At 49.3% G+C, this 25,263-nt stretch overlaps 1 protein-coding gene across 1 annotated transcript in view; it reads left to right on the forward strand.

The window, feature by feature from the left end:
- The first annotated feature begins 233 nt into the window (after positions 1 to 233).
- The window catches only part of LOC147084072 (uncharacterized), a 50,034-nt gene continuing 25,004 nt past the window's right edge, over positions 234 to 25,263 (forward strand). Inside the window, exons 1-4 of the mRNA XM_085979891.1 lie at positions 234 to 578; positions 680 to 771; positions 5,003 to 5,851; positions 7,300 to 7,304. Coding sequence (XP_085836017.1) covers positions 5,112 to 5,851; positions 7,300 to 7,304 — 745 coding nt within the window. The 5' untranslated portion in view covers positions 234 to 578; positions 680 to 771; positions 5,003 to 5,111. The remainder of the gene's footprint in view (positions 579 to 679; positions 772 to 5,002; positions 5,852 to 7,299; positions 7,305 to 25,263) is intronic.

Here is a 25,263-nt window from a genome sequence, read left to right on the forward strand (position 1 = left end):
GCTGATTCCGCCTCTTCCCCGGGCCCGGCCTTCCGTTCGCTCCCCGGAGGCCCCGCGCAGGCGCACTGGCAGCCTCGTGTTGCGCCTGCCCGCGCTGTGATTGGTGCAGGGGAAGGCAAGTGGGCGTGTCCGGCCCCCGGCCCACGTGGGGGAGACAAAGGCTGGCTGGAGCGCATGCGCAGCCCGCCTCGCACCGTTGGAAGCTTTTCAAATTTTTTTTTTGCGAAACAAATTGAAAACACTCATTAATTTCCCCAACCTCCTCCCCTCTAAAGTGCGATTATTATTATTTTTGTTTTTCCTCATTTGTGTGGGGTGTCTTTGTTTTACCTTGCGGTGGCGTGCGCCGATCCAACCGACCCCTGGGTGTTGCGTGCTGGCGTCAGCGCGTAATCGGAGGGGGTGATTGACGCGAGGCGCCCGCCAATCAGGAGCGCGGAAAACGCTGGGAGGCCCGGTTGGGCTGACGGTCCTCCAACCAATGGCGGCGCGGGACCTCGGTGGGCTGCAGGCCGCTTTCCTTGTCTGCAGGAGCTGTTAAAGGGAAGGGGAGAGGGAGGTGGAAAAAAACCCAGCTTGTGAGTGTTTATTCCTTTGCATTACCTTTACTGCAAGGCTATTCATCAGTTGCATTCATTTAAAAATAAGTCAACCTTTTCTCTTTTTGACTTTGATCCAGAACAAAGAGCCCTGGTGCTGTGAACATTTTGGTGTGCAGCCACTTTTAAAGGGACAAAGACCAGCATTCTTCCTCCTCTCTCTCTCTCTCTTGTGAGTATTTGTGGTGGGTGGGGGGGTGAGTCAAAGGGGACTGCGGCCCCTTTTCAACAAAAAAAATTGCTTGGCCATTTAAAGGGGAATGGGTGCCCCCCAGGTATTTAAAGGGGCAGTACCTCTCTCTGTATCATGTAAGAGCAGGGAGGTTCTGCTTGAACTGTACAGAAACACCAGTTAGGCCACCGGCTAGAGTGCTGCGTGCAGTTCTGCTCGCCCCATTGCAGGAAAGATGTGACTGCTCGAGATGGGAGATTTACGAGGATGTTGCCAGGACTAGAGAATTTCAGCTACAAGGAAAGATTGAATACATAGAAACATAGAAGATAATCTACATCCTAGGGTACTTAAGGAAGTGGCCCTAGAAATAGTCGATGCATTGCTGGTCATCTTCCAAAATTCAATAGACTCTGGAACAGTACCCATGGATTGGCGGGTAGCTAATGTTACCCCACTGTTCAAAAAAGGTGGTAGAGAGAAAACGGGGAATTCCAGACTGGTAAGCCTGACATTGGTAGTGGGGAAAATGCTAGAGTCCATTATAAAAGACGCAAATAACAGTGACCGGATTGGACAAAGTCAACATGGATTTACAAAAGGTAAATCGTGCTTGACTAATCTGGAATTTTTTGAGGATGTAACTGGTATAATAGATAAGGGAGAACCAGTGGATGTGCTGTATTTGGACTTTCAAAAGGCTTTCCATAAGGTCCCGCATAAGAGATAGAAATATAGAAGATAGGAATAGGAGTAGGCCATTCGGCCCCTCAAGCCTGCTCCACCATTCAATGCGATCATAGCTGATCATCCAAGTTCAGTACCCGGTCCCTGCTTTCTCCCCATACCCCTTGATCCCTTTAGCCTTAACAAATATATCCAACTCATCCTTGAATATATTTAATGAATTGGCCTCTACTGCCTTCTGTGGTAGAGAATTCCACAGGTTCACCACTCTCTGGGTGAAGAAATTCCTCCTAATTTCTGTCCTAAAAGGCCTACCCCTTATCCTCAGACTGTGATCCCTGGTTCTGGATTCCCCGACCATCAGGAACATCCTCCCTGCATCTAGTGTATCCAGTCCTGCCAGAATTTTATAAGTTTCAATGAGATCCCCTCTTATTCTTCTAAACTCCAGCGAGTACAAGCCCAATCGACCCAATCTCTCCTCATACATCATTCCTGCCATCCCAGGTATCAGCCTGGTGAATCTTGGCTGGACTCCTTCCATGGCAAGAACATCCTTCCACAGATAAGGCGACCAAAACTGCACACAATACTCAAGGTGTGGTCTCACCAAGGCCCTGTACAACTGCAGCAAGACACCCTTGTTCCTGTACTCAAACCCTCTCGCTACGAAGGCCAACATACCATTTGCCTTCTTAACCACCTGCTGCACCTGCATGCTTACCTTCAGCGACTGGTGCACAAGGACACCCAGGTCTCGTTGCACTTCCCCTTCTCCCAATCTATTGCCATTCAGATAATAATCTGCCTTCCTGTTTTTGACACCAAAGTGAATAACCTCGCATTTATCCACATTATATTGCATCTGCCATGCTTCTGCCCAATCATCCAACCTGTCCAAATCATCCTGTAGTTTCTCGGCATCCTCCTCACAGCACACACGCCCACCCAGCTTTGTGTCGTCTGCAAATTTGGAGATATTACATCTAGTTCCCTTGTCTAGATCATGAATATATATTGTGAATAGCTGGGGTCCAAGGACCGATCCCTGCGGTACCCCACTAGTCACTGCCTGCCACTCGGAAAAAGACCCGTTTATTCCAACTATTTGCTTTCTATCTGCCAACCAGTTCTCTATCCAAGTGAATACCTTGCCCCCCAATCCCGTGTGCCTTAACTTTACATGCTAATCTCTTATGTGGGACCTTATCGAAAGCCTTCTGAAAGTCCAAATACACCACATCCACTGGTTCGCCCTTATCTATTTTACTAGTTACATCCTCAAAAAATTCCAGTAGATTAGTACAGCACGATTTACCTTTTGTAAATCCATGTTGAATTTGTCCAATCCTGTCACTGTTTTCCAAGTGCTCTGCTATTACATCTTTTATAATGGACTCTAGCATTTCCCCACTACCGATGTCAGGCTTACCGGTCTATAATTCCCCATTTTCTCTCTACCACCTTTTTTGAATAGTGGGGTAACATTAGCTACCCTCCAATCCATGGGTACTGTTCCAGATTCCATCGAAAACCCAGCAGCTTCTCCTCCATCTCCACTCTAGTTCAAACTGCTGCAACAAAAAGACCTACACAGGCGGCCAGGGACCGACTTCCGTCACCTGCAATAAAACTCTTCCCGACAGCCGCTGACTAATGGCGGCCGCAGCACCCACAATTTCCCGCGCCCCAGAAACCGCTCTATCCAAGGCGCTGATTTCCCCGCTGAGAGTGCGCATGCTGCCCGGGGCCGCGGGCCATTCTGGGAGCCTGGCTCCTGTCTTTTGTCCCGAGTCGGACTCGGTGGAGCCAGCTGAAGAAACCGGGAAGCGGCGGCTCGGATGGGGGAGGTGCTGCACCCTGGATTTCCTGGTGCCAGGGCCCTGGCCGCACGTCCGCCGGGCCCAACCGCTCTGATTCTGATTGAGGTTTTTGATGAGGTAACAGAGAGGGTTGATGAGGGCAATGCGGTTAATGTGGTTTACATGGATTTCCAAAAGGCGTTCGATAGCGTGTAAAGTTAAGGCACATGGGATTGGGGGCAAGGTATTGACTTGGATAGAGAACTGGTTAGCAGACAGAAAGCCAAGAGTTGGAAGAAACGGGTCTTTTTCTGAGTGGCAGGCAGTGACTAGTGGGGTACCACAGGGATCGGTCCTTGGACCCCAGCTATTCACAATATATATTAATGATCTGGACGAGGGAACTAGATGTAATATATCCAAGTTTGCAGACGACACAAAGCTGGGTGGGCGTGTGTGCTGTGAGGAGGATGCTGAGAAACTCCAGTATGATTTGGACAGGTTGGGTGATTGGGCAGAAGCATGGCAGATGCAATATAACGTGGATAAATGCGAGGTTATCCACTTTGGTGTCAAAAACAGGAAGGCAGATTATTATCTGAATGGCAATAGATTGGGAGAAGGGGAAGTGCAATGAGACCTGGGTGTCCTTGTGCACCAGTCACTGAAGCTAAGCATGCTGGTGCAGCAGGCGGTTCAGAAGGCAAATGTTATGTTGGCCTTCGTAGCGAGAGGGTTTGAGTGCAGGAACAAGGATGTCTTGCTGCAGTTGTACAGTGCCTTGGTGAGACCACATCTTGAGTATTGTGGCAGTTTTGGTCGCCTTATCTGAGGAAGGATGTTCTTGCCATGAAAGGAGTGCAGCGAAGATTCACCAGGCTGATACCTGGGATGGCAGGAATGATGTATGAGGAGAGATTGGGTCAATTTGGCTTGTACTTGCTGGAGTTTAGAAGAATGAGAGGGGATCTCATTGAAACTTATAAAATTCTGACAGGACTGGACAGACTAGATGCAGGAAGGATGTTCCCGATGGCCGGGGAGTCCAGAACCAGGGGTCACAGTCTCAGGATAAGGGGTAAGCCATTTAGGACAGAGATGAGGAGGAATTTCTTCACCCAGAGAGTGGTGAACCTGTGGAATTCTCTACCACAGAGGGCAGTGGAGGCCAATTCATTAAATATATTCAAGAAGCAGTTAGATATATTTCTTAAGGTTAAAGGGATCAAGGGATATGGGGAGAAGGCAGGGACAGGGTACTGAATTTGGATGATCAGCGATGATCGCATTAAATGGTGGAGCAGGCTCAAGGGGCCGAATGGCCTACTCCTACTCTATGTTTCCCTCACTGATTGCGGCTCTTCACCAACACCGACTTTACAAAGAAAGCCCCGCGTGGCAGCCTGGAGCTCAGGGGCCCAGCGTGCAGGCGCGGGGGAGGATGATTGACAGGGACCGAAGGCGTGTGCTGAGCATGCGCGGTGCAGGCCGGGCGCCTGTGGAGCAGGAGAGGGCGGGGCCATGGGGTGCATGCGCGGGGTCAGCCACAACTCAGTGCGGCGGCCGGAGTGCTTTCTGGAGCGCGGGGCCTTGTCGGGATTGCGGCCGCCATTACTGTTGATCTTTTCAACCAACTTGTGCAGCAGCTGGGGCCTGAAAATCAGCTTCACTGCCCCTGGGCTGGGAAAGGGGGACATGAGACAACATTCTCCCTCTTACCCCTTTCTAAACTCCTTTTACAGAGTTTTAGAAGTGGAGCATTTACAGACAGGAAGCTCAAACCAAACATCACCACAAGATCTGACAGAGTCGCTCGATTCATCAGGACCTGAATATCATCGGCCTTTGCACATGGAAGGAGAGAGCAGCGATCGCAGCGCAGACAAACTGCACACATGTTCCCTGTGTGGACTCGCCTTCAGCCGATTGCCTGCCTTGGCGATACACGTGCTCCGTCACACCGGGGAGAAACCGGGTAAAGGTGGGGATGGTGGGAAGGGATTCAGTTCCCCGTCTACGTCAGAAGTTCATTGGCGCAGTCACCCCGGAGACAGTCCGTTCACCTGCTCCGTGTGTGGGAAGGGATTTATTTATTCATCCCACCTGCTGAGACACAAGCTTGTTCACTCTGATGAGAAACCATTTAAATGTTCTGACTGCGGGAAGAGCTTCAAATACTCCGGGCATGTGAAGGAACACCAGCATGTTCACACCGATGAGAAACCATTTAAATGTTCCGACTGCGGGAAGAGCTTCAAACACTCCAGGGATCTGAAGGAACACCAACTTGTTCACACCGATGAGAGACCGTTTACATGTTCCGACTGTGGGAAGAGCTTCAAATGCTCCAGGTATCTGAAGCAACACCAGCTTGTTCACACCGATGAGAGACCATTTACATGTTCTGACTGTGGGAAGAGTTTTAAATGCTCCGGGACTCTGACCAGACACCAGCGAGTTCACACCGGGGAGAGGCCATTTCCCTGCCCCTGCTCAGTGTGTGGGAAGGGATTCACTTACACATCCCACCTGCTGAGACACCAGCTTGTTCACACTGATGAGAGAGTGTTTAAATGTTCTGTGCCAAAAGAGCTTTAAAAGCTCCAGGGTCCTGAAGCGACACCAGCTTGTTCACACTGATGAGAGAGCGTTTACATGTTCTGACTGTGGGGAGAGCTTTAAAAGCTCCAATGACCTGCTGAGACACCAGCGAGTTCACACTGTTCTGTAGCGCAGGGCCCTGCAGACAGCTGGGGAGACATGAACGTGGAATGGATGAATGTTTTATAAATTCTTGTACTGCTGTTTAATCTTTCAATCTGTTGTGCTGATGATTCCCTTGATTTGACTGTTAATGTTATTTTTGTTTTTCTCCTTATCACAGGCAATTGCCTATTAAAAGTCAACCATCACAACCAATAAAACATGTAACATAACAAAAAAAAGTTTAAAGGAAACTTAAATGAAATTAAAATTCTATTTTCGGTGGTGATGATGCACGCCAGTCCCTCCGGTACCCACCGGTCACGGAAGGCCTCGAGCGCGCCGGTGGACTGTTCATGTTATTACATTGAATGTACAGCACAGAAACAGGCCATTCGGCCCAACTGGTCCATGCCGGGGTTTATGCTCCACGCGAGCATCCTCCAACATATCCTCCGATGTTTATCTGGCTTCTCCTTAAATACATCTATGTTGTTCACCTCAACTACTCCCTGTGGTAGCGAGTTCCCCATTCTCATCACTCTCTGGGTAAAGAAGTTTCTCCTGAATTCCCTCCTGGATTTATTAATGACTTATATTTATGGCCCCATAAATATGATGAGATTCTGTTAAGCTGCCCAGTATGTTGTTGTACTTTGTCTTTTTCTGATGAATGAAACATTACTGAGCCCCTGTACCCGTGTTATAGGATGAAGTGCCAGACAAGTGAAGGCACAACGTCTGGGTGTGAATCTAATAATAACCTCACGGACCGTATAGGTGTGATAACCAGACGGGCTTGTGGTTATAGTCTGGTCACAGATGGACTAAATTCCCTGAATTAGCAGGAGTTCAGGAGGCGGTCAACAGACAGGTCCAAACAATCCCATTTCCTGAGCGGTAACCAAGCTTGTGTACAAGAACAGGCCACTTAAGCCATTGTCAATTAGAACAGACTCGAGAAGATCGCGCGCGAATCCACTGTACTTCTATTCTCCAGATTGAGGGAATTATCACCCGATCTGTGTTATGCAGCGCTCTTAATAAAGCCTGGAGAGACAATCTGTGTTCTTGTGAGCTTGATTATCTGGTGTCCGAAACCCTGGGACTCCCGATCATTAGAGTCAACCTCAGTGTGTGGAAAGGGATTCCCTGGTGTATCCCACCCGCTGACACACCAGAGTGTCCACAGTGTGACTGCGGTGGGTCGATTCCACTGTTTCCGATGCCTTTAATCACATCCAGGACTGAACCATGTTAATTCAGGCAACTGGGGCTTGTTAATGTTAAAACCCCAATAACTGGGCTGGATTTAAAGATTTTTCCCTGTTCTCAGTACTAGTGAGCAGAGAGAAGCTGATGTTATAGAATCATAGAGCACAGTAGGATGCCTTTCGGCCCATCGTTCTGGTGCCGGCTCTTTGAAAGAGCGATGCAATTAGTCCCACTGCCCTGCTCTTTCCCCACAGCCCTGCAAATTTCTGCTTTTAGTATATATCCAATTCCCTTTTGAAAGTTACTATTGAATCTGCTTCCACCTCCCATTCAGGCAGTGCATTCCAGATCACCACAATTCGCTGTATAAAAAAAGTCTCCTCATTTCCTCTCTCGATTCTTTTGCCAATGATCTGAAATCTGTGTCCTCTCGTTACCGACCCTCCTGCCAGTGACAACAGCTTCTCCTTGTTTGCTCGATCAAATCCCCTCATAATTTTGAGCACCTCAATCACAGCTCCACTTAACCGTCTCTGCTCCAAGTTATATTGCCAGTGTTTTGTGAATTGTTGCTGTGATCGAGGTGCTGGATGTCCGTGCCTGGGGAATGGGATATTCTATCCTCGTGAGCACCGAGTGTCAGCATCCAGCAATCTCTGGTCAGGGACTGTCTTTTTAAACTGCCTCACCTGAGCTTTTTGACTCCCTGATTTCATTATTAAACATTTCAGAGTTTTTGCAGAGTGACCAAGGCTGAACAGATAAATGTGAGGTATTACATTTTGGTAGGAAGAATGGGGAGGTCACTTATACTGGGAGGGTGCGAGTCTAGGTGGGGTAGAGGAACAAAGGGATCTCGGAGTACAAATACACAAATCACTAAAAGTTGCGCCACAGGTTAGCAAGGCCATAAAAAAAGCAAACCAAGCACTAGGGGTTATTTCTAGAGGGATAGAATTGAAAAGTTGTGAAGTTATGCTAAACCTGTATCGAACCTTGGTTAGACCACACTTGGAGTACTGCGTACAGTTCTGGTCACCATATTATAAAAAGGATATAGAGGCACTGGAGAGGGTGCAGAGAAGATTTACAAGGATGATACCAGAAATGCGAGGGTATACATATCAGGAAAGGATGAACAGGCTGGGTCTCTTTTCTCTTGAAAACAGAAGGCTGAGGGGTGACCTAATAGAGGTCTTTAAAATTATGAAAAATGTTGATAGAGTGGATACAGAGAGAATGTTTCCACGTGTGGGGAAGAGCATAACTAGAGGCCTCAATATAAGATAGTCACCAAGAAATCCAATAGGGAATTCAGAAGAAACTTCTTTACCCAGAGAGGGGTGAGAATGTGGAACTCGCTGCCACAGGGAGTGGTTGAAGCGAATAGTATCGATGCATTTAAGGGGAGGCTAGACAAGCATATGAGGGAGAAGGGAATCGAGGGTTATGCTGATAGATTTAGATGAAGAAAGACGGGAGGAGGCTCGAGTGGAGCATAAACACCGGCATGGACTGGTTGGGCCGAATGGCCTGTTTCTGTGCCGTATATCCGATGTAATCCTATGTCAAGTATCCCAGCTGGCTTAGCTCCAGGCACTTTAGCTCAGTGGGCAGCACTCTCACCTCTGAGTCAGAAGGTCGTGGGTTCAAGTCCCAGTCCAGAGACTTGAGCATAAAAATCTAGGCTGACACTCCAGTACTGAGAGAGTGCTGCTCTGTCAGAGGTGCCGTCTTTCGGATGAGATGTTAAACCGAGGCCCCCGTCTGCTCTTTCAGGTGGACATAAAAGATCCCATGGCACTACATTGAAGAAGAGCAGGGGAGTTCTCCCCGGTGTCCTGGGGCCAATATTTATCCCTCAATCAACATCACTGAAATAGATTATCTGGTCATTGTCACATTGCTGTTTGTGGGAGCTTGCTGTGCGCCAATTGGCTGCCGTGTTTCCTACATTACAACAGTGACTACACTTCAGAAGTTCTTCATTGGCTGTAAAGCGCTCTGGGACATCCTGAGGTTGTGAAAGGCGCTATATAAATGCAAGTCTTTCTTTCTCAGCAAGACGGCGAGTGTCAGTGGTTGGAGGGAGGAGCTCAGTGTTGTCACTGGGTGGACACAGACAGATTGAAGCTAAAAGACAGAGAATGCTGAAGTTTGGAATGAAAACACCCAAAGTCAGGAGATAAGCCTTTTGCCTAGATAAGGGAGGTGGTTGCTAAGAGACCCACAGACCTAATAACACTGCAAACTGCTCAGGCAGCAGAGTTGTTGCAACATGTGAGGTCACGAGTGAGTTGGTGCACAGACAACAGAGCCTTGGGCATTCCTGAGAGAGACAAACTGGTTCTGTAACCGGGAGAACAGGTTGAGGGAGTCACTCTACGTGGGACGGCTCGTCTGGGGTGTTAACACAGAGTCAGCTTGGGAATGGGATGATCAATGAATCATAGAATCATAGAAATTTACAGCACAGAAGGAGGCCATTTGGCCCATCGTGTCCGTGCCGGCCGACAAAGAGCTATCCACCCTAATCCCACTTTCCAGCACTTGGTCCGTAGCCTTGTAGGTTACAGCACTTCAAGTGCAAATCCAAGTGCTTTTTAAATGTGATGAGGGTTTCTGCCTCTCCCACCCTGTCAGGCAGTGAGTTTCAGACCCCCACCACCCTCTGGGTGAAAAAAATTTCTCCTCAAATCCCCTCTAAACTTCCGACCAATTACTTTAAATCTATGCCCCCTGGTTATTGACCCATCTGCTAAGGGAAAAATGTCCTTTCTATCCACTTTATCTAGGCCCCTCATAATTTTATACACCTCAATTAGGTCTCCCCTCAGCCTCCTCTGTTCCAAAGAAAACAACCCCAGCCATCTCTGCTTATGTATAAAATTCCCCAGCCCAGGCAACATCCTCGTAAATCTCCTCTGCACCCCCTCTAGTACAATCACATCCTTCCTGTAATGTGGTGACCAGAACTGCACGCAGTGTTCTAGCTGCGGCCTAACTAGTGTTTTATACAGTTCAAGCATAACCTCCCTGCTCTTATATTCTATGCCTCGGCTAATAAAGGCAAGTATCCCGTGTGCCTTCTTAACCACCTTATCTACCTGTCCTGCTACCTTCAGGGATCTGTGGACATGCACTCCGAGGTCCCTCTGATCCTCTGCACTTCTCAGTGTCCTACCATTTATAGTCTATTCTCTTGCCTTGTTAGCCCTCCCCAAATACATTACCTCACACTTCTCCAGATTGAATTCCATTTGCCACTGTCCTGCCCACCTGACCAGTCCATTGATATCTTCCTGCAGTCTGCAGCTTTCTTCTTCATTATCAACCACACGGCCAACTTTTGCATCATCTGCAAACTTCTTAATCATACTTCCTACATTCAAGTCCAAATCATTGATTTATACCACAAAAAGCAAAGGGCCCAGTACTGAGCCCTGTGGAACCCCACTGGAAACAGCCTTCCAGTCACAAACACCCTTCGACCTTTACCCTTTGTTTCCTGCCTCTGAGCCCATTTTGGATCCAACTTGTCACTTTGCCTTGGATCCCATGGGCTTTTACTGTCGTGACCAGTCTGCCATGTGGGACCTTATCAAAAGCCTTGCTAAAATCCATATAGACTACATCAAACACACTACCCTCATCGACCCTCCTTCTTACCTCCTCAAAAAATGCAATCAGGTTAGTCAGACATGACCTTCCCTTAACAAATCTATGCTGACTGTCCCTGATTAATCTGCATCTTTCTAAATGAAGATTTATCCTGTCCCTCAGAATCTTTTCCAATAATTTTCCCACCACCAAGGTTAGGCTGACTGGCCTGTAATTACTCAGTCTATCCCTTTCTCCCTTTTTAAACAACGGTACCACGTTAGCAGTCCTCCAGTCCTCCGGCACCACCCCTGTAGCCAGAGAGGATTGGAAAATGATGGTCAGAGCCTCTGCTATTTCCTCTCTTGCTTCTCTTAACAGTCTGGGATACATTTCATCCGGGCCTGGGGATTGAACCACTTTCAAAGATGCTAAACCCCTTAATACTTCCTCTTTCACTGTGTTTATTTCATCTAATATTTCACACTCCTCCTCCCTGATTGTGATGTCAGCATCGTCCCTCTCTTTTGTGAAAACAGAGGTAAAGTATTCATTAATATATATATGACTAGCTGTGGGGGCCCGGCGTTGCCAGGGCGTTTTTGGGCCACGCGGTTTACGGCCGGCCACTGCCGCTCCCCCACTCTGTGTCTGGGACCGAGCGGTTGTCAGGCCCGGCCCGAGTGACCCCAACTCACCTGCCGCTCTGGCGGGCCGGGAGCGGGATACTGTGCTGGAGCCACAATGTGGGGGTTTGTTGTGCTGGTGCTGTCGCTGTCGGTATAAAAAAAATGGCGGCAAAGTTTCGGGAGGCTGCAGGATTAGGCCCGCCCACACACGGAATGAAACGCCCCCTGTGACGCACTGATTGGTCAACCATCAGGTCACTGAAGTGTAGGATTGGTCAACCATCACATCAGTCAACACTATCCCCTGTACGATTGGTCAACCATCACGTCACTCAACGCTAATGAGCGGTAGGATTGGTCAACCGCTAATGAGCGGATTTTTAAATGTTTTTTGAACATTTTTGGTCTACTGTCCGAACAATTTTTGTCTGACCAAAATGTAAATATGCCTATGACACTCCCCTGATCATACCCTTTTGATATAACATATGTGTAGGTACGCTCTATAACTTTGAGTGTATAGCGGACAGACAGACAGATAGACAGACAGACAAACCAACTGCTTTATTTATATATACTAGCTGGAGTGCCCGGCGGTGCCGAGGCTTTTTCGAGGGCATGTTGTTGTTGGAAGAGAGAGAGCGACTGGGGGGGGGAAGAGAGAGAGCGACTGGGGGGGGAAGAGAGAGAGCGACTGGGGGGGAAGAGAGAGAGCGAGTGGGGGGGGAAGAGAGAGAGCGACTGGGGGGGAAGAGAGAGCGACTGGGGGGGAAGAGAGAGCGACTGGGGGGGAAGAGAGAGAGAGCGACTCGGGGGGAAGAGAGAGAGAGCGACTCGGGGGGAAGAGAGAGAGAGCGACGGGGGGGGAAGAGAGAGAGAGCGACTCGGGGGGGAAGAGAGAGAGAGCGACTCGGGGGGAAGAGAGAGCGACTCGGGGGGAAGAGAGAGAGTGACTGGGGGGAAGAGAGAGCGAGTGACTGGGGGGGAACCCCTTACCCCTGTTTATTATTCAATCAGTGATTGTCCCTTTGCCAGGCCCGCGGCCCCTCTCCCAGATTCCGGCCCCAGCTCTGTGCTGACTGAGCTGCTCTCACCTGGGGACAGCACATCACAATCAGCCCCAGTGCACCTGAGCTGGAGAGGAGGCCCCACCCCCGTGCCACACCGCCATTGGTTGGAGGACCCGCCGCCAGCCGGCTCCGCCCGCTCTCTTCCTATTGGTCAGAGCTCCCGTCAGTCACAGGCCCCGCGATCACATGCTGCGGTTCACTCCGCCCCCTCGCAAAACTCACTGTCCCTCACTGATTGCAGCTCTTCACCAACACCGACTTTGCAAAGAAAGCCCCGCGCGGCAGCCTGGAGCTCAGGGGCCCAGCGCGCAGGTGCGCGGTAGAATGATTGACAGGGGCCCAGGGTGTGCGCTGAGCATGCGCGGTGTGGGCCGGGCGCCTGTGGAGCAGGAGAGGGCGGGGCCATGGGGCGCATGCACGGTGTCAGCCACAGCTCAGCATGGCGGCCGGAGCTGATGAGAGACACAAGAACATAAGACGTAGGAGCAGGAGTAGGTCACTTAGCCCCTCGAGCCTGCTCTGTCATTCAATAAGATCATGGCTGATCTGATCTTGGCCACAACTCCACACCCCTGCCCGCTCCCCATAACCCTTGACTCCCTTATCGTTCAAAAATCTGTCTATCTCCACCTTAAACACACTCAATGACCCAGCCTCCACAGCTCTCTGGGGAAGAGAATTCCAAAGGTCAGAGGCTGGGTATCCTGTGGCAAGTGTCTCACCTCCTGACTCCCCAAAGCCTTTCCACCATTTACAAGGCACAAGTAAGAATTGTGATAGAATACTCTCCACTTGCCTGGATGAGTGCAGCTCCAACAGCACTCAAGAAGCTTGACACCATCCAGGACAAAGCAGCCCACTTGATTGGCACCCCATCCACCACCTTAAATATCCACTCGCTGCACCACCAGCGCACAGTGGCTGCAGTGTGTACCATCTACAAGATGCACTGCAGCAACTCGCTAAGGCTTCTTCGGCAGCACCTCCCAAACCCGCGACCTCTTCCACTTAGAAGGACAAGGGCAGCAGGCGCATGGGAACACCACCACCTGTAAGTTCCCCTCCAAGTCACACACCATCCTGACTTGGAAATATATCGCCGATCCTTCATCGTCACTGGATCAAAATCCTGGAACTTCCTCCCTAACAGCACTGTGGGAGACCTTCACCACAAGGACTGCAGCGGTTCAAGAAGGTGGCTCACCACCATCTGCTCAAGGGCAATTAGGGATGGGCAATATATGCTGGCCTTGCCAGTGACACCCACATCCCATGAATGTAGAGGGAGCTGTATTCTGTATCTGTATTCTGTATCTCATCCCTGCTGTACCTGTCCTGGGAGTGTTTAATGGGACAGTGCGGAGGGAGTCTTAATCTGTATCTAACCCATGCTAATCATCCACTTCATTTTTTAATAGAATAATAAACTATAACAATTTAATCTCATCTTCTAACCCTTTCAAAAATTGTGCTAGTTGCCCATGCGCTGAGTTTATCCGAGCATTGCTCCAATGGACGCCGCACGGCTCATCCCAGTGTCTGAAATCACAGGAATCAACTTTCATTGATCTTCTCATCCTCCTCCTATTGCTTGCTCTAAATGTATCTCTGCGCTCCTCAGCCGGCCGAGACAGTGGCGGTGGTTGTTACCCAGAATGCTCCGCGCGGTAAAATAGGCCCTATCAATGCTGCAGTGGCCTGGTGCGCAGGCGCGGCTTGAGGTGGGGTGGGTCCCACGCGTGCGCAGTCAGTGCCACCAGTCGGGTGATGGCGGCGGAAGGCGGAGAGAAGATTCCGGAGTGGGGAGGCGGAGGGGCGCAGGGGAGCAATGGAACCGGCGGGGAGGCTTTATAAACACCCGGTGTAGGCCTCAAGCCCCCGAATAAGAACCTACGGGTCCCGCATTTGCCGAGTGGGTCGGCGACTGCGGGGATTTCTCCCGGTGACAGGCCCGGCTCAACGGCCGCCATCTTGAGAGGCCGAGTGTGCAGTGGGGCGCATGCGCGGCCCCCTTGGGCCAGGGTGCAGGAGGAGAGAATGTTGTCAATTTCTGTCCTGGACTCTCAGTGATCGCTTTTGTAAACTCCTTTCACCGGCTGTGAGAAGGGCAGGATTGACAGACGGGGAAACTCAAACCAAACTTCACATCAAGATCTCAGAGAGTCACTCCATTCATCAGGACCTGAAATTCATCGGCCTTTTGAGTGCGGAAGGGGAAATGTTTGGGAGGTAAGTAGCACGGAGTCCAGTTCTACGGAGTACTGCTTCTACAGAGTACTTAACTCGGGAATTGGGTGAGTGAGCGAATTCGATGAGGTGGGGGTAAGAGTTGCTGCTTGATACGTGAAAAAAATAAACAACAAGGGTTTAATTAGGACTGTGGGCTAAGTTACAGTAAAGACCTAAAGCATATAACTAAATTTAATAAATTAAACAAGGTTACTAGATTAAAAACTATTAATAGACAATTGGGTATTTCAAAACTTGGAAACTTAATTAGTTAAATAAAATACAATAGAGATGGCCGGGCAGGTGATGTGTTGCAGCTGTAGCATGTGGGAGCTGGTGGACCCCAGTGTGATCCACAGCAACCACATAGTCATAGAGGCACAGAAGGAGGCCATTCGGCCCATCGAGTCTGAGCCGGCTCTCTGTAGAGCAATCCAGTCAGTCCCATTCCCCCGCTCTATCCCCGTAGCCCTGCAAGTTTATTTCCCTCAAGTGCCTATCCAGTCTCCCCTTGAAAACATCGAGTGTCTCCGCTTCCACCACTTCCGTCGGCAGTGAGTTCCAGGTCATCACCACTCGCTGCGTAAAAAAGTTTTTCCTCACATCCCCCCTGTATCTCTCACCCAGAACCTTAAATCTGTGTCCCCTAGTCCTTGTACCATCAACTAGTGGGAACAGCCTTTCCCTGCCTAACCTATCCAAACTGGTCATAATCCTGTACACCTCTGTCAAATCACCCCTTAACCTCCTTTGCTCTAATGAAAACAAATCCAGCTTCTCCAACCTGTCCTTGTAGCTAAGATCCCCCATCCCCGGAACCATTCTGGTAAATCTCCTCTGCACCCTCTCAAGGGCCTTCACATCCTTCCTAAAGTGTGGCGACCAGAAGTGTCTGCAGCTCGAGGAACTTCGGCTCAGAGTTGATGAGCTGGAGTCCGAGCTTCGGACACTGCGATACATCAGGGAGGGAGAAAGTTACCTGGACTCTTTGATCCAGGAGGCAGTCACACCCCTTAGGTTAAATCCTTCAGATTTGGTCCGTGGTCAGGGACAGGAGGGTGTGACTATGAGTGAGGCAGGTATGGGGATCCAGAAGGTAGCATTGGAGGAGCCTCAGCCCTTGCACTTGTCCAACAGGTATGAGGTTCTTGCAGCCTGGGTGGGTGAGAGCAGGGACTGCAGGGAGGAGGAGCAAACTGACCACAGCACTGTGGTACAGGGGGCCATTCAAGTTGGGGGAGTAAAAAGGAATGTGGTAGTGGTAGTGGTCAGTATAGTCAGGGGGATAGATACTGTTCTCTGTAGCCGAGAGCGTGAGTCCCGAAGGCTATGTTGCCTGCCCAGTGCCAGGGTTAAGGACATCTCCTCTGGGCTGGAGAGGAACTTGGAGTGGGAGGGGAAGGATCCAGTTGTCGTGGTCCACACAGGTACCAAGGACATAGGTAGGACTAAGAAAGAGGTTCTACTGAGGGAGTACGAGCAGCTAGGGGCTAAATTAAAAAGCAGAACCACAAAGTAATCTCTGGATTACTACATGAGCCATGAGCAAATTGGCATAGGGTCAATAAGATCAGAGAGTTGAATGTGTGGCTCAAGGATTGGTGTGGGAGAAATGGGTTTCAATTCATGGGGCACTGGCAGCAGTACTGGGAAAGAGGGAGCTGTTCCGTTGGGGCGGGCTTCACTTGAAGCGTGCGGGGACCAGTGTCCTGGCGAATCAAATAACTAGGGCTGTAGATAGGGCTTTAAACTAAATAGTGGGGGGGGGGTTCAGGTGAGGGGAAACCTAGAAAGTTAAAGAGAAAGGACAAGGCAATAGTGCAGGGTAGCGATAGGGGTAATGATAACCAGAGTGTGACAGGAAGGGACAGAGCGTACAAGCATAAGCGTGTACCAGCAAATAAGGTCAGAGTAGGGAAAAGTGGTAAAAAGACAAAATTAAAGGCTCTTTATCTGAATGCACGCAGCATTCGTAACAAGATCGATGAGTTGACAGAACAAATAGAAATAAATGGTTATAATCTGATCGCCGTTACAAGGTGACCAAGGCTGGGAACTGAATATTCAGGAGTATTTGACATTTTGGAAGGATAGGCAGAAAGGAAAAGGAGGTGGGGTAGCTCTGTTAATAAAGGATGAGATCAGTACAGTGGTGAGAAATGATCTTGGCTCGGAAGATCAAGATGTAGAATCAGTTTGAGATAAGAAATAATAAGGGAAAGAAGTCACTGGTGGGAGTGGTCTGTAGGCCCCCTAACAGTAGCTACACTGTAGGACACAGTATAAATCAAAAAATAATGGGGGCTTGTAAGAAAGGTACTGCAATAATCGTGGGCGATTTTAATCTTCATATAGATTGGACAAATCAAATTGGCAAAGGTAGCCTTGAGGACGAGTTCATAGAGTGTATTCAGGACAGATTCTTGGAACAATATGTTGTGGAACCCACCAGGGAACAGGCTATTTTAGATCTGATAATGTGTAATGAGACAGGATTAATTAATGATCTCATAGTAAAGGATCCTCTAGGGAACCTGCTCATAACATGATAGAATTTCACATTCAGTTTGAGGGTGAGAAACTTGGGTCTGAAACTAGTGTCTTAAACTTAAATAAAGGCAATTACAAGGGTATGGAGACAGAGTTGGGTAAAGTGGACTGGGAAAATAGATTAAAAGGTAAGATGGTAGATAAGCAGTGGCAGACTTTTAAGGAGATATTTCATAACACTCAGCAAAGATATATTCCATTGAGAAAGACTCTGAGAAGGATGAACTAAGGAAGTTAAGAAGGGTATCAAATTGAAGGAAAAGGCGTACAATGTTGTGAAGATTAGTGGTAGGCCAGCAGATTGGGAGATTTTTACAAACTTGGAAAGGATGACAAAAAAATAAAAAAAGTGAGAGAAGATGAATTATGAGAGTAAACTGGCAAGAAATATAAAAACAGACAGTAAGAGCTTCTACAAGTATATAAAAAGGAAGAGAGTAGCTAAAGTAAATGTTGATCCCTTAGAGGATGAGACTAGGGAATTAATAATGGGAAACAAGGAAATGGCAGAGACTTTGAACAAATATTTTGTATCTGCCTTCATGGGAGAAGACACTAAAAGCATCCCAATAATAGTGGAAAATCAAGGGGCAAAAGGGAGGGAGGAACTTAAAACAATCACTATCACTAGAGAGAAAGCACTAGGCAAACTAATGGGACTACAGGCTGACAAGTTCCCTGGACCTGATGGCCTGCATCCTGGGGTCTTAAAAGAAGTGGCTGCAGAGATAGTGGATACATTGGTTGTAATCTTCCAAAATTCCCTAGACTCTGGAAAGGTTCCAGCAGATTGGAAAACTGCAACTGTAACGCCCATATTCAAGAAAGGAGGGAGACAGATAGCAGGAAACTATAGGCCAGTTAGCCTAACATCTGTCATTGGGAAGATGCTGGAATCCATGATTCAGGAAGTAGTAGCAGGACATTTAGAAAATCATAAGACAATCAAGCAGAGTCAACATGGTTTTATGAAAGGGAAATCGTGTTTGACAAATTTATTAGAGGATGTAAGGAGCAGGGTGGATAAAGAGGAACCAGTAGATGTAGTGTAGTCCGTTCTATTTCCCTCACTTCTGCTCTCACCCCTTCCCCTCCCTCCCAGAACCACGATAGGGTTCCCCTTGTGCTCACCTTTCACTCCACCAGCCTCCACATTTAACGGATCATCCTCCGCCATTTCCGCCACCTCCAGCGTGATCCCACCACCAAACGCATCTTCCCCTCACCTCCCCTTTCAACATTCCGAAGGGACCGCTCCCTCCGCGACACCCTGGTCCACTCCTCTATCACCCCCAACACCCCTTCCCCTTCGCCCAGCACCTTCCCGTGCAAGCACAGGAGATGCAACACTTGCCCTTTTACCTCCTCCCTTCCCACTGTCCAGGGCCCCAAACACTCCTTCCAGGTGAAACAGCGATTTACTTGTACTTCTTGCAATTTAGTAAACTGTATTCTCTGCTCATGATACAGTCTCATAGAGTCATCACGACACAGAAGGAGGCCATTTGGCCAATCGAGTCCGTGCCGGCTCTCTGTAGAGCAATCCAGTCAATCCCATTCCCCCGCTCTATCCCCGTAGCCCTGCAAGTTTATTTCCCTCAAGTGCCTATCCAGTCTCCCCTTGAAAACATTGAGTGTCTCCGCTTCCACCACTTCCGTCGGCAGCGAGTTCCAGGTCCTCACCACTCGCTGCGTAAAAAAGTTTTTCTTCACATCCCCCCTGTATCTCTTGCCCAAAACCTTAAATCTGTGTCCCCTAGTCCTTGTACCATCAACTAGTGGGAACAGCCTTTCCCCGTCTAGCCTATTCAAACCCAGCATAATCTTGTACACCTCTGTCAATCGAAGGGAACCGTCAGCACAACAGTCTTAAAGATTAAACAGCAGTACAAGAATTTCTAAAACATTCATCCATTCCATGTTCATGTCACCCCAGCTGTCTCGAGGGCCCTGCTCTACAGAACAGTGTGAACTCGCTGGTGTCTCTTCAGGTTCCCGGAGCTTTTAAAGCTCTTCCCACAGTCAGAACAGTGAAAAGGTCTCTCATCAGTGTGAACTCGCTGGTGATTGAGCAGAGTCGAGGACAGAGTGAATCCCTTCCCACACATGGAGCAGGTGAACGGCCTCTCCCCAGTGTGAGCTCGATGGTGTCTCTTCAGGTTCGCGGAGCTTTTAAAGCTCTTCCCACAGACAGAACATGTAAATGGTCTCTCATCAGTGTGAACTCGCTGGTGTTCGATCAGAGTCGAGGACTGTGTGAATCCCTTCCCACACACGGAACAGGTGAACGGCTTCTTCCCAGTGTGAAATCGCTGGTGTCTCTTCATCTCCCCGGAGCTTTTAAAGCTCTTCCCACAGACAGAACATGTAAATGGTCTCTCATCAGTGTGAACTCGCTGGTGTACCTTCAGATCCCCAGAGGTTTTAAAGCTCTTCCCACAGTCCGAACATTTAAATGGTCTCTTATCAGTGTGAACTCGCTGGTGTACCTTCAGATCCCCAGTGCTTTTAAAGCTCTTCCCACAGTCAGAACATTTAAATGGTCTCTCATCAGTGTGAACTCGCTGGTGTCTCACCAGGTGGGATGACAGAGTGAATCCCATCCCACACACGGAGCAGGTGAATGGTCTCTCCCCAGTGTGAACTCGCTGGTGTCTCACCAGGTGGGATGGTCGAGTGAATCCCTTCCCACACACGGAGCAGGTGAACGGTCTCTTTCCTGCTCTCTCCAGCTGGTGTCCCTTCAGCTCCTGGGACATTTGAAAGCTTTTCCCACAGTCGGAATGTTTCACCGGCCTCTCCCCAGTGTGAACTCGCTGGTGTGCCAGCAGATTCGAGGGCCGAGTGAATCTCTTCCCACACACGGAGCAGGTGAACAGAATCTCTCCTGCTCTCTCCAGCTGGTGTCTCTTCAGATCCTGGGACCTTTTAAATCTCTTCCCACAGTCAGAACATTTAATCGGTCTCTTATCGCTGTGAACAAGCTGGTGTCTCAGGAGGGTGGTCGAATCAGAGAATCGCTTCAAAAACACGGAGCAGGTCAACGGTCTCTCATTGGTGTGGACAAGCTGGTGTCTCTTCAGCATGGATGGTGCAATGAATCCCTTCCCACACACAGAGCGGGTAAAAGGTCTCTCCCTCGTGTGAATTTGCTGGTGTATCATTGGAGCGGATGACTGAGTGAATCCCTTCCCACACATGGATGAGGTGAACGGCCTCTTTCCTGCTCTCTCCAGCTGGTGTCCCTTCAGCTCCTGGGACCTTTCAAATCTCTTCCCACAGTCAGAACATTTAATTGGTCTCTCATCACTGTGAACAAGCTGGTGTCTCAGGAGGGTGGCCGAATCAGAGAATCGCTTCAAAAACACGGAGCAGGTCAACGGTCTCTCATCGGTGTGGACAAGCTGGTGTCTCTTCAGCATGGAGGGTGCAATTAATCGCTGCCCACACACTGAGCGGGTTAAAGGTCCCTCCCTCGTGTGAAATTGCTGGTGTATCATTGGAGCGGATGGCTGAGTGAATCCCTTCCCACACACGGGGGCCCGGGTTTTCCCCAGTGTGTGGCCACTGGTGTTGCTTCAGGTATTTGTAGATCTTGAAGCTCTTTCAGAACATTTAAAAGGTCTCTCATCAGTGTGAACTCACGGGTGTGCCAGCAGATTGGAGGAGCGACTGAATCAGGTCCTGAGGAATCACGTAACTCTGTCAGATCTTGACGTGATGTTTGGTTTCAGCTTCCTGTCTGTAAATGCTCCACTTCTAAAACCCTGTAAAAGGAGTGTAGAAAGGGTAAGGGGGGAAGCAGGGTTAGAAACATAGAAATATAGAACCATAGAAGATAGGAGCAGGAATAGGCCATCCGGCTCCCCGAGCCTGCTCCACCATTCAATGCGATCATGGCTGATCATCCAATTTCAGTACCAAGTCCCTGCTTTCTCCCCATACCCCTTGATCCCTTTAGCCTTAAGAAATATATCCAACTCCTTCTTGAATATATTTAATGAATTGGCCTCTACTGCCTTCTGTGGTAGAGAATTCCACAGGTTCTCCTCTGTCTGGGTGAAGAAATTCCTCCTAATTTCTGTCCTAAATGGCCTTATCCTTAGACTGTGACCCCTGGTTCTGGACTCCCCGACCATCGGGAACATCCTTCCTGCATCTAGTCTGTCCTGTCCTGTCTGAATTTTATAAGTTTCAATAAGATCCCCTCTCATTCTTCTAAACTCCAGTGAGTACAAGCCCAATCATCCCAATCTCTCCTCATACATCATTCCTGCCATCCCAGGTATCAGCCTGGTGAATCTTCGCTGAACTCCTTCCATGGCAAGAACATCCTTCCTCAGATAAGGCGACCAAAACTGCACACAATACTCAAGATGTGGTCTCACCAAGGCCCTGTACAACTGCAGCAGGACATCCTTGTTCCTGTACGCAAACCCTCTCGCTATGAAGGCCAACATGCCATTTGCCTTCTTAACCGCGTTTTTTTGGGCTAATTTTGCCTCAAAGAACAAACAGGGTAGAGCCGGTCCCACTGGTGTCCAGCCGTGCCCACAATAACCAGCGGGCCAGAAACAGCCCAATCCACCTCAGTGACTTGGCCCTGAAGTCAAATCAAGTCTCATCAAAGTCTGATCAAATGACATCCTTTGTGACTGTGACAAAGATAAACTATCTCTCCTCGTCCTTCCTGACTTGTCTGCAGCCTTTGACACGGTTGACCACTCCATCCTTCTCCCAACACCTCTCCACCGTCGTCCAGCTGGGTGGGACTGCACTCACCTGGTTCCATTCTTATCTATCTAATCGTAGCCACAGAATCACCTGCAACAGCTTCTCTTCCTGCTCCCGCATTGTTACCTCTGGTGTCCCCCAAGGATCTATGCTTGGGCCCCTCCTATTTCTCATCTAAATGCTGCCCCTTGGCAACATCATCTGAAAACACAGCGTCAGTTTCCACATGTACGCTGATGACACCCAGGTCGACCTCCCCACCACTTCTCTCGACCCCTCCACAGTGTCTAAACTGTCAGACTGCTTGTCCGATATCCAGTTCTGGATGAGCAGAGATGTTCTCCAATTAAATATCAGGCAGACCAACTGGCTCCATCCCTCTCACTAACATCTGTCTGAAGCTGAACCAGACCGTTCGCAACCTCGGTGTCACATCTGACCCTGAAATGAGGTTCCGACCCCATATCCGCAGCATCACTAAGAGCGGCTCCTTCCACCTGGGTAACATCGCCCGTCTCGGCCCCCTGCCTCAGCTCATCCGCTGCTGAAACCCTCCCCCGGCCCTTTGTCACCTTTAGACTTGACTATTCCAACACACTCCTGGCTGGCCTCCCACATTCCAGCCCACGTCACCTTGAGCTCATCCAAAACTGCCCGTGCTGTGACCCCGCCCACTCCCCCTACTCCGCATGCGCTGCCCGCCGCCACACTGCGCATGCTTGGCAGGACACTGGCTCCCGAGGATCAGCCGGCACCATGCCTGCACACAGACCCCGCATTCTGGGTCGGCCCGGGCAACCGCCAGTGTCCGGATCACCGGCGGAAAGTGAGTTTTATCAGGGTTTTTTATATATAGCGAAGAGATGCGCGGGCGGGGAGATAAATAAAAAGAAAATACAAACCGCACCGTCCCAGCGCCCTCCCGGCACCGAGCACAGCGGATTGAGCGGCCGCAGCCCCCTGTCTTCTGCAGGGAGCCGGACTGGGGCACGTGATCAACTCCACGGCGGTGACTGACGGGAGCTCCGACCAATAGGGAGAGAGCAGGCGGAGCTCGGAGGACTGAGGTGGCGGCGGGTCCGCCAACCAATCGGGGTGTCCTAGGGGGCGGGACTTCCGCCGCCTGCTTCTCCCGCTGCTGAGACAAGTGGAATGCAGCAGAGGGTGCTGTTCTGAGTTTGGGGCTCAGGCCTGTTAGTGGAGCAGTGCAGAGTGAACTTTACTCTGCACTGGGCTTTACTCCCTCAGCACGGCACTGGAGGGGCAGCACAGAGTTTTAGACTCGAGTCTCTGGAGTGGGACTTCAACCCACAACCTTCTGACTCAGAGGAGAGAGTGCTGCCGCCTGAGCCACGGCTGACACTCTGTATCTAACCCGTGCTGTACCTGCCCTGGGAGTGTTTGATGGGACAGTGTAGAGGGAGCTTTACTCTGTATCTAACCCGTGCTGTACCTGCCCTGGGAGTGTTTGATGGGACAGTGTAGAGGGAGCTTTACTCTGTACCTGCCCTCGGAGTGTTTGATGGGGCAGTGTAGAGGGAGCTTTACTTTGTATCTAACCCTTCCTGTACCTGCCCTGTGAGTGTTTGATGGGACAGTGTAGAGGGAGCTTTACTCTGTATCTAACCCATGCTGTACCTGCCCTGTGAGTGTTTGATGGGACAGTGTAGAGGGAGCTTTACTCTGTATCTAACCCGTGCTGTACCTGCCCTGGGAGTGTTTAATGGGACAGTGTAGAGGGAGCTTTACTCTGTATCTAACCCGTGCTGTATCTACCCTGGGAGTGTTTGATGGGGCAGTGTAGAGTGAGCTTTACTCTGTACCTAACCCGTGCTGTACCTGCCCTGGGAGTGTTTGATGGGACAGTGTAGAGGGATCTTTACTCTGTATCTAACCCGTGCTGTACCTGCCCTGGGAGTGTTTGATGGGACAGTCTACAGGGAGCTTTACTCTGTTTCTAACCCGTGCTGTACCTGCCCTCACGAGCAAATTTGGCTAGGATAAATAAAATTAGAGAGTTAAAGGCGTGGCTCAAAGACTGGTGTGGGAGAAATGGGTTTTGCTTCTTGGGACACTGGCACCAGTACTGGGACAGGGGAGAGCTGTTCCGTTGGGACGGACTTCACTTGGCCAGTGCTGGGACTAGAATCCTGGCGAATCGAATAACTAGGGCTGTTGAGAGGGCTTTAAACTAATTAGTGGGGGGGAGGTTGCAAGAGAGCGAAAAATAGAAATGTCAGCGGAGAAGGCAATAGAGCAAGGTAGCAGTGGGGGAATTAAAAACCAGAGCGTGTCAGGGACAGAAGATATAACGATAAAGGTAAAGTAGTAAAGGGGGTAAAAGCAGGAATAAATTGTCACAAAACATATTTAAAAGTTCTTTATCTGAATGCACACAGCATTCGTAACAAAATAGACGAGTTGACGGTACAAATAACTACACATGGGTATGATCTGGTGGCCATTACGGAGACATGGCTGCAGGGTGACCATGACTGGGAACTAAACATCCAGGGGTATTTGACTATTAGGAAGGACAGACAGGAAGGAAAAGGAGGTGGGGTGGCTGTGTTAATAAAGGATGGAATCACTGCAATAGTGAGAAATGATATTGGGTCAAAGGATCAGGATAGTGAAACGGTTTGGGTGGAAATAAGGAATAAGAGGAAAAAGTCACTAGTGGGCGTAGTCTATAGGCCTCCTAACAGTTGCAACTCTATTGGTCGGAGTATAAATCAGGAAATAGTTGGGGCTTGTAATAAGGGAACAGCTATAATCATGGGAGATTTTAACTTTCATATTGACTGGACAAATCAAATTGGGCAGGGCAGCCTTGAGGAAGAGTTCATAGAGTGCAATAGGGACGGGTTCCTTGAGCAGTATGTTACTGAACCAACCAGGGGGCAGGCAATCTTAGATCTGGTCCTGCGTAATGAGACAGGATTAATAAAATATGTCCTAGTAAAGGATCCCCTTGGAATGAGTGACCATAATATGGTTGAATTCCAAATTCAGTTGGAGGGTGAGAGAGTTGGATCTCAAACCAGCGTACTGAGCTTAAATAAAGGAGACTATGAAGGTATGAGAGCAGAGTTGACTAAAGTGGACTGGGAAAATAGATTAAGGTGTAAGACGGTAAATGAGGAAAAAGGGGCGTAAAGGAAAAGACAGCCATCCATGGCAAAGTAAATAATAAAGGATAGTATCCGACTGAAAACAAGGGCATATAAAGTAGCCAAATCTAGTGGGAGGATAGAAGATTGGGAAGCATTT

This window comes from Somniosus microcephalus, unplaced genomic scaffold (assembly GCF_052327205.1).
Source record: "Somniosus microcephalus isolate GS21.2 unplaced genomic scaffold, FLI_Smic_1.0 scaffold2, whole genome shotgun sequence".
Lineage (NCBI taxonomy): Eukaryota > Metazoa > Chordata > Chondrichthyes > Squaliformes > Somniosidae > Somniosus > Somniosus microcephalus.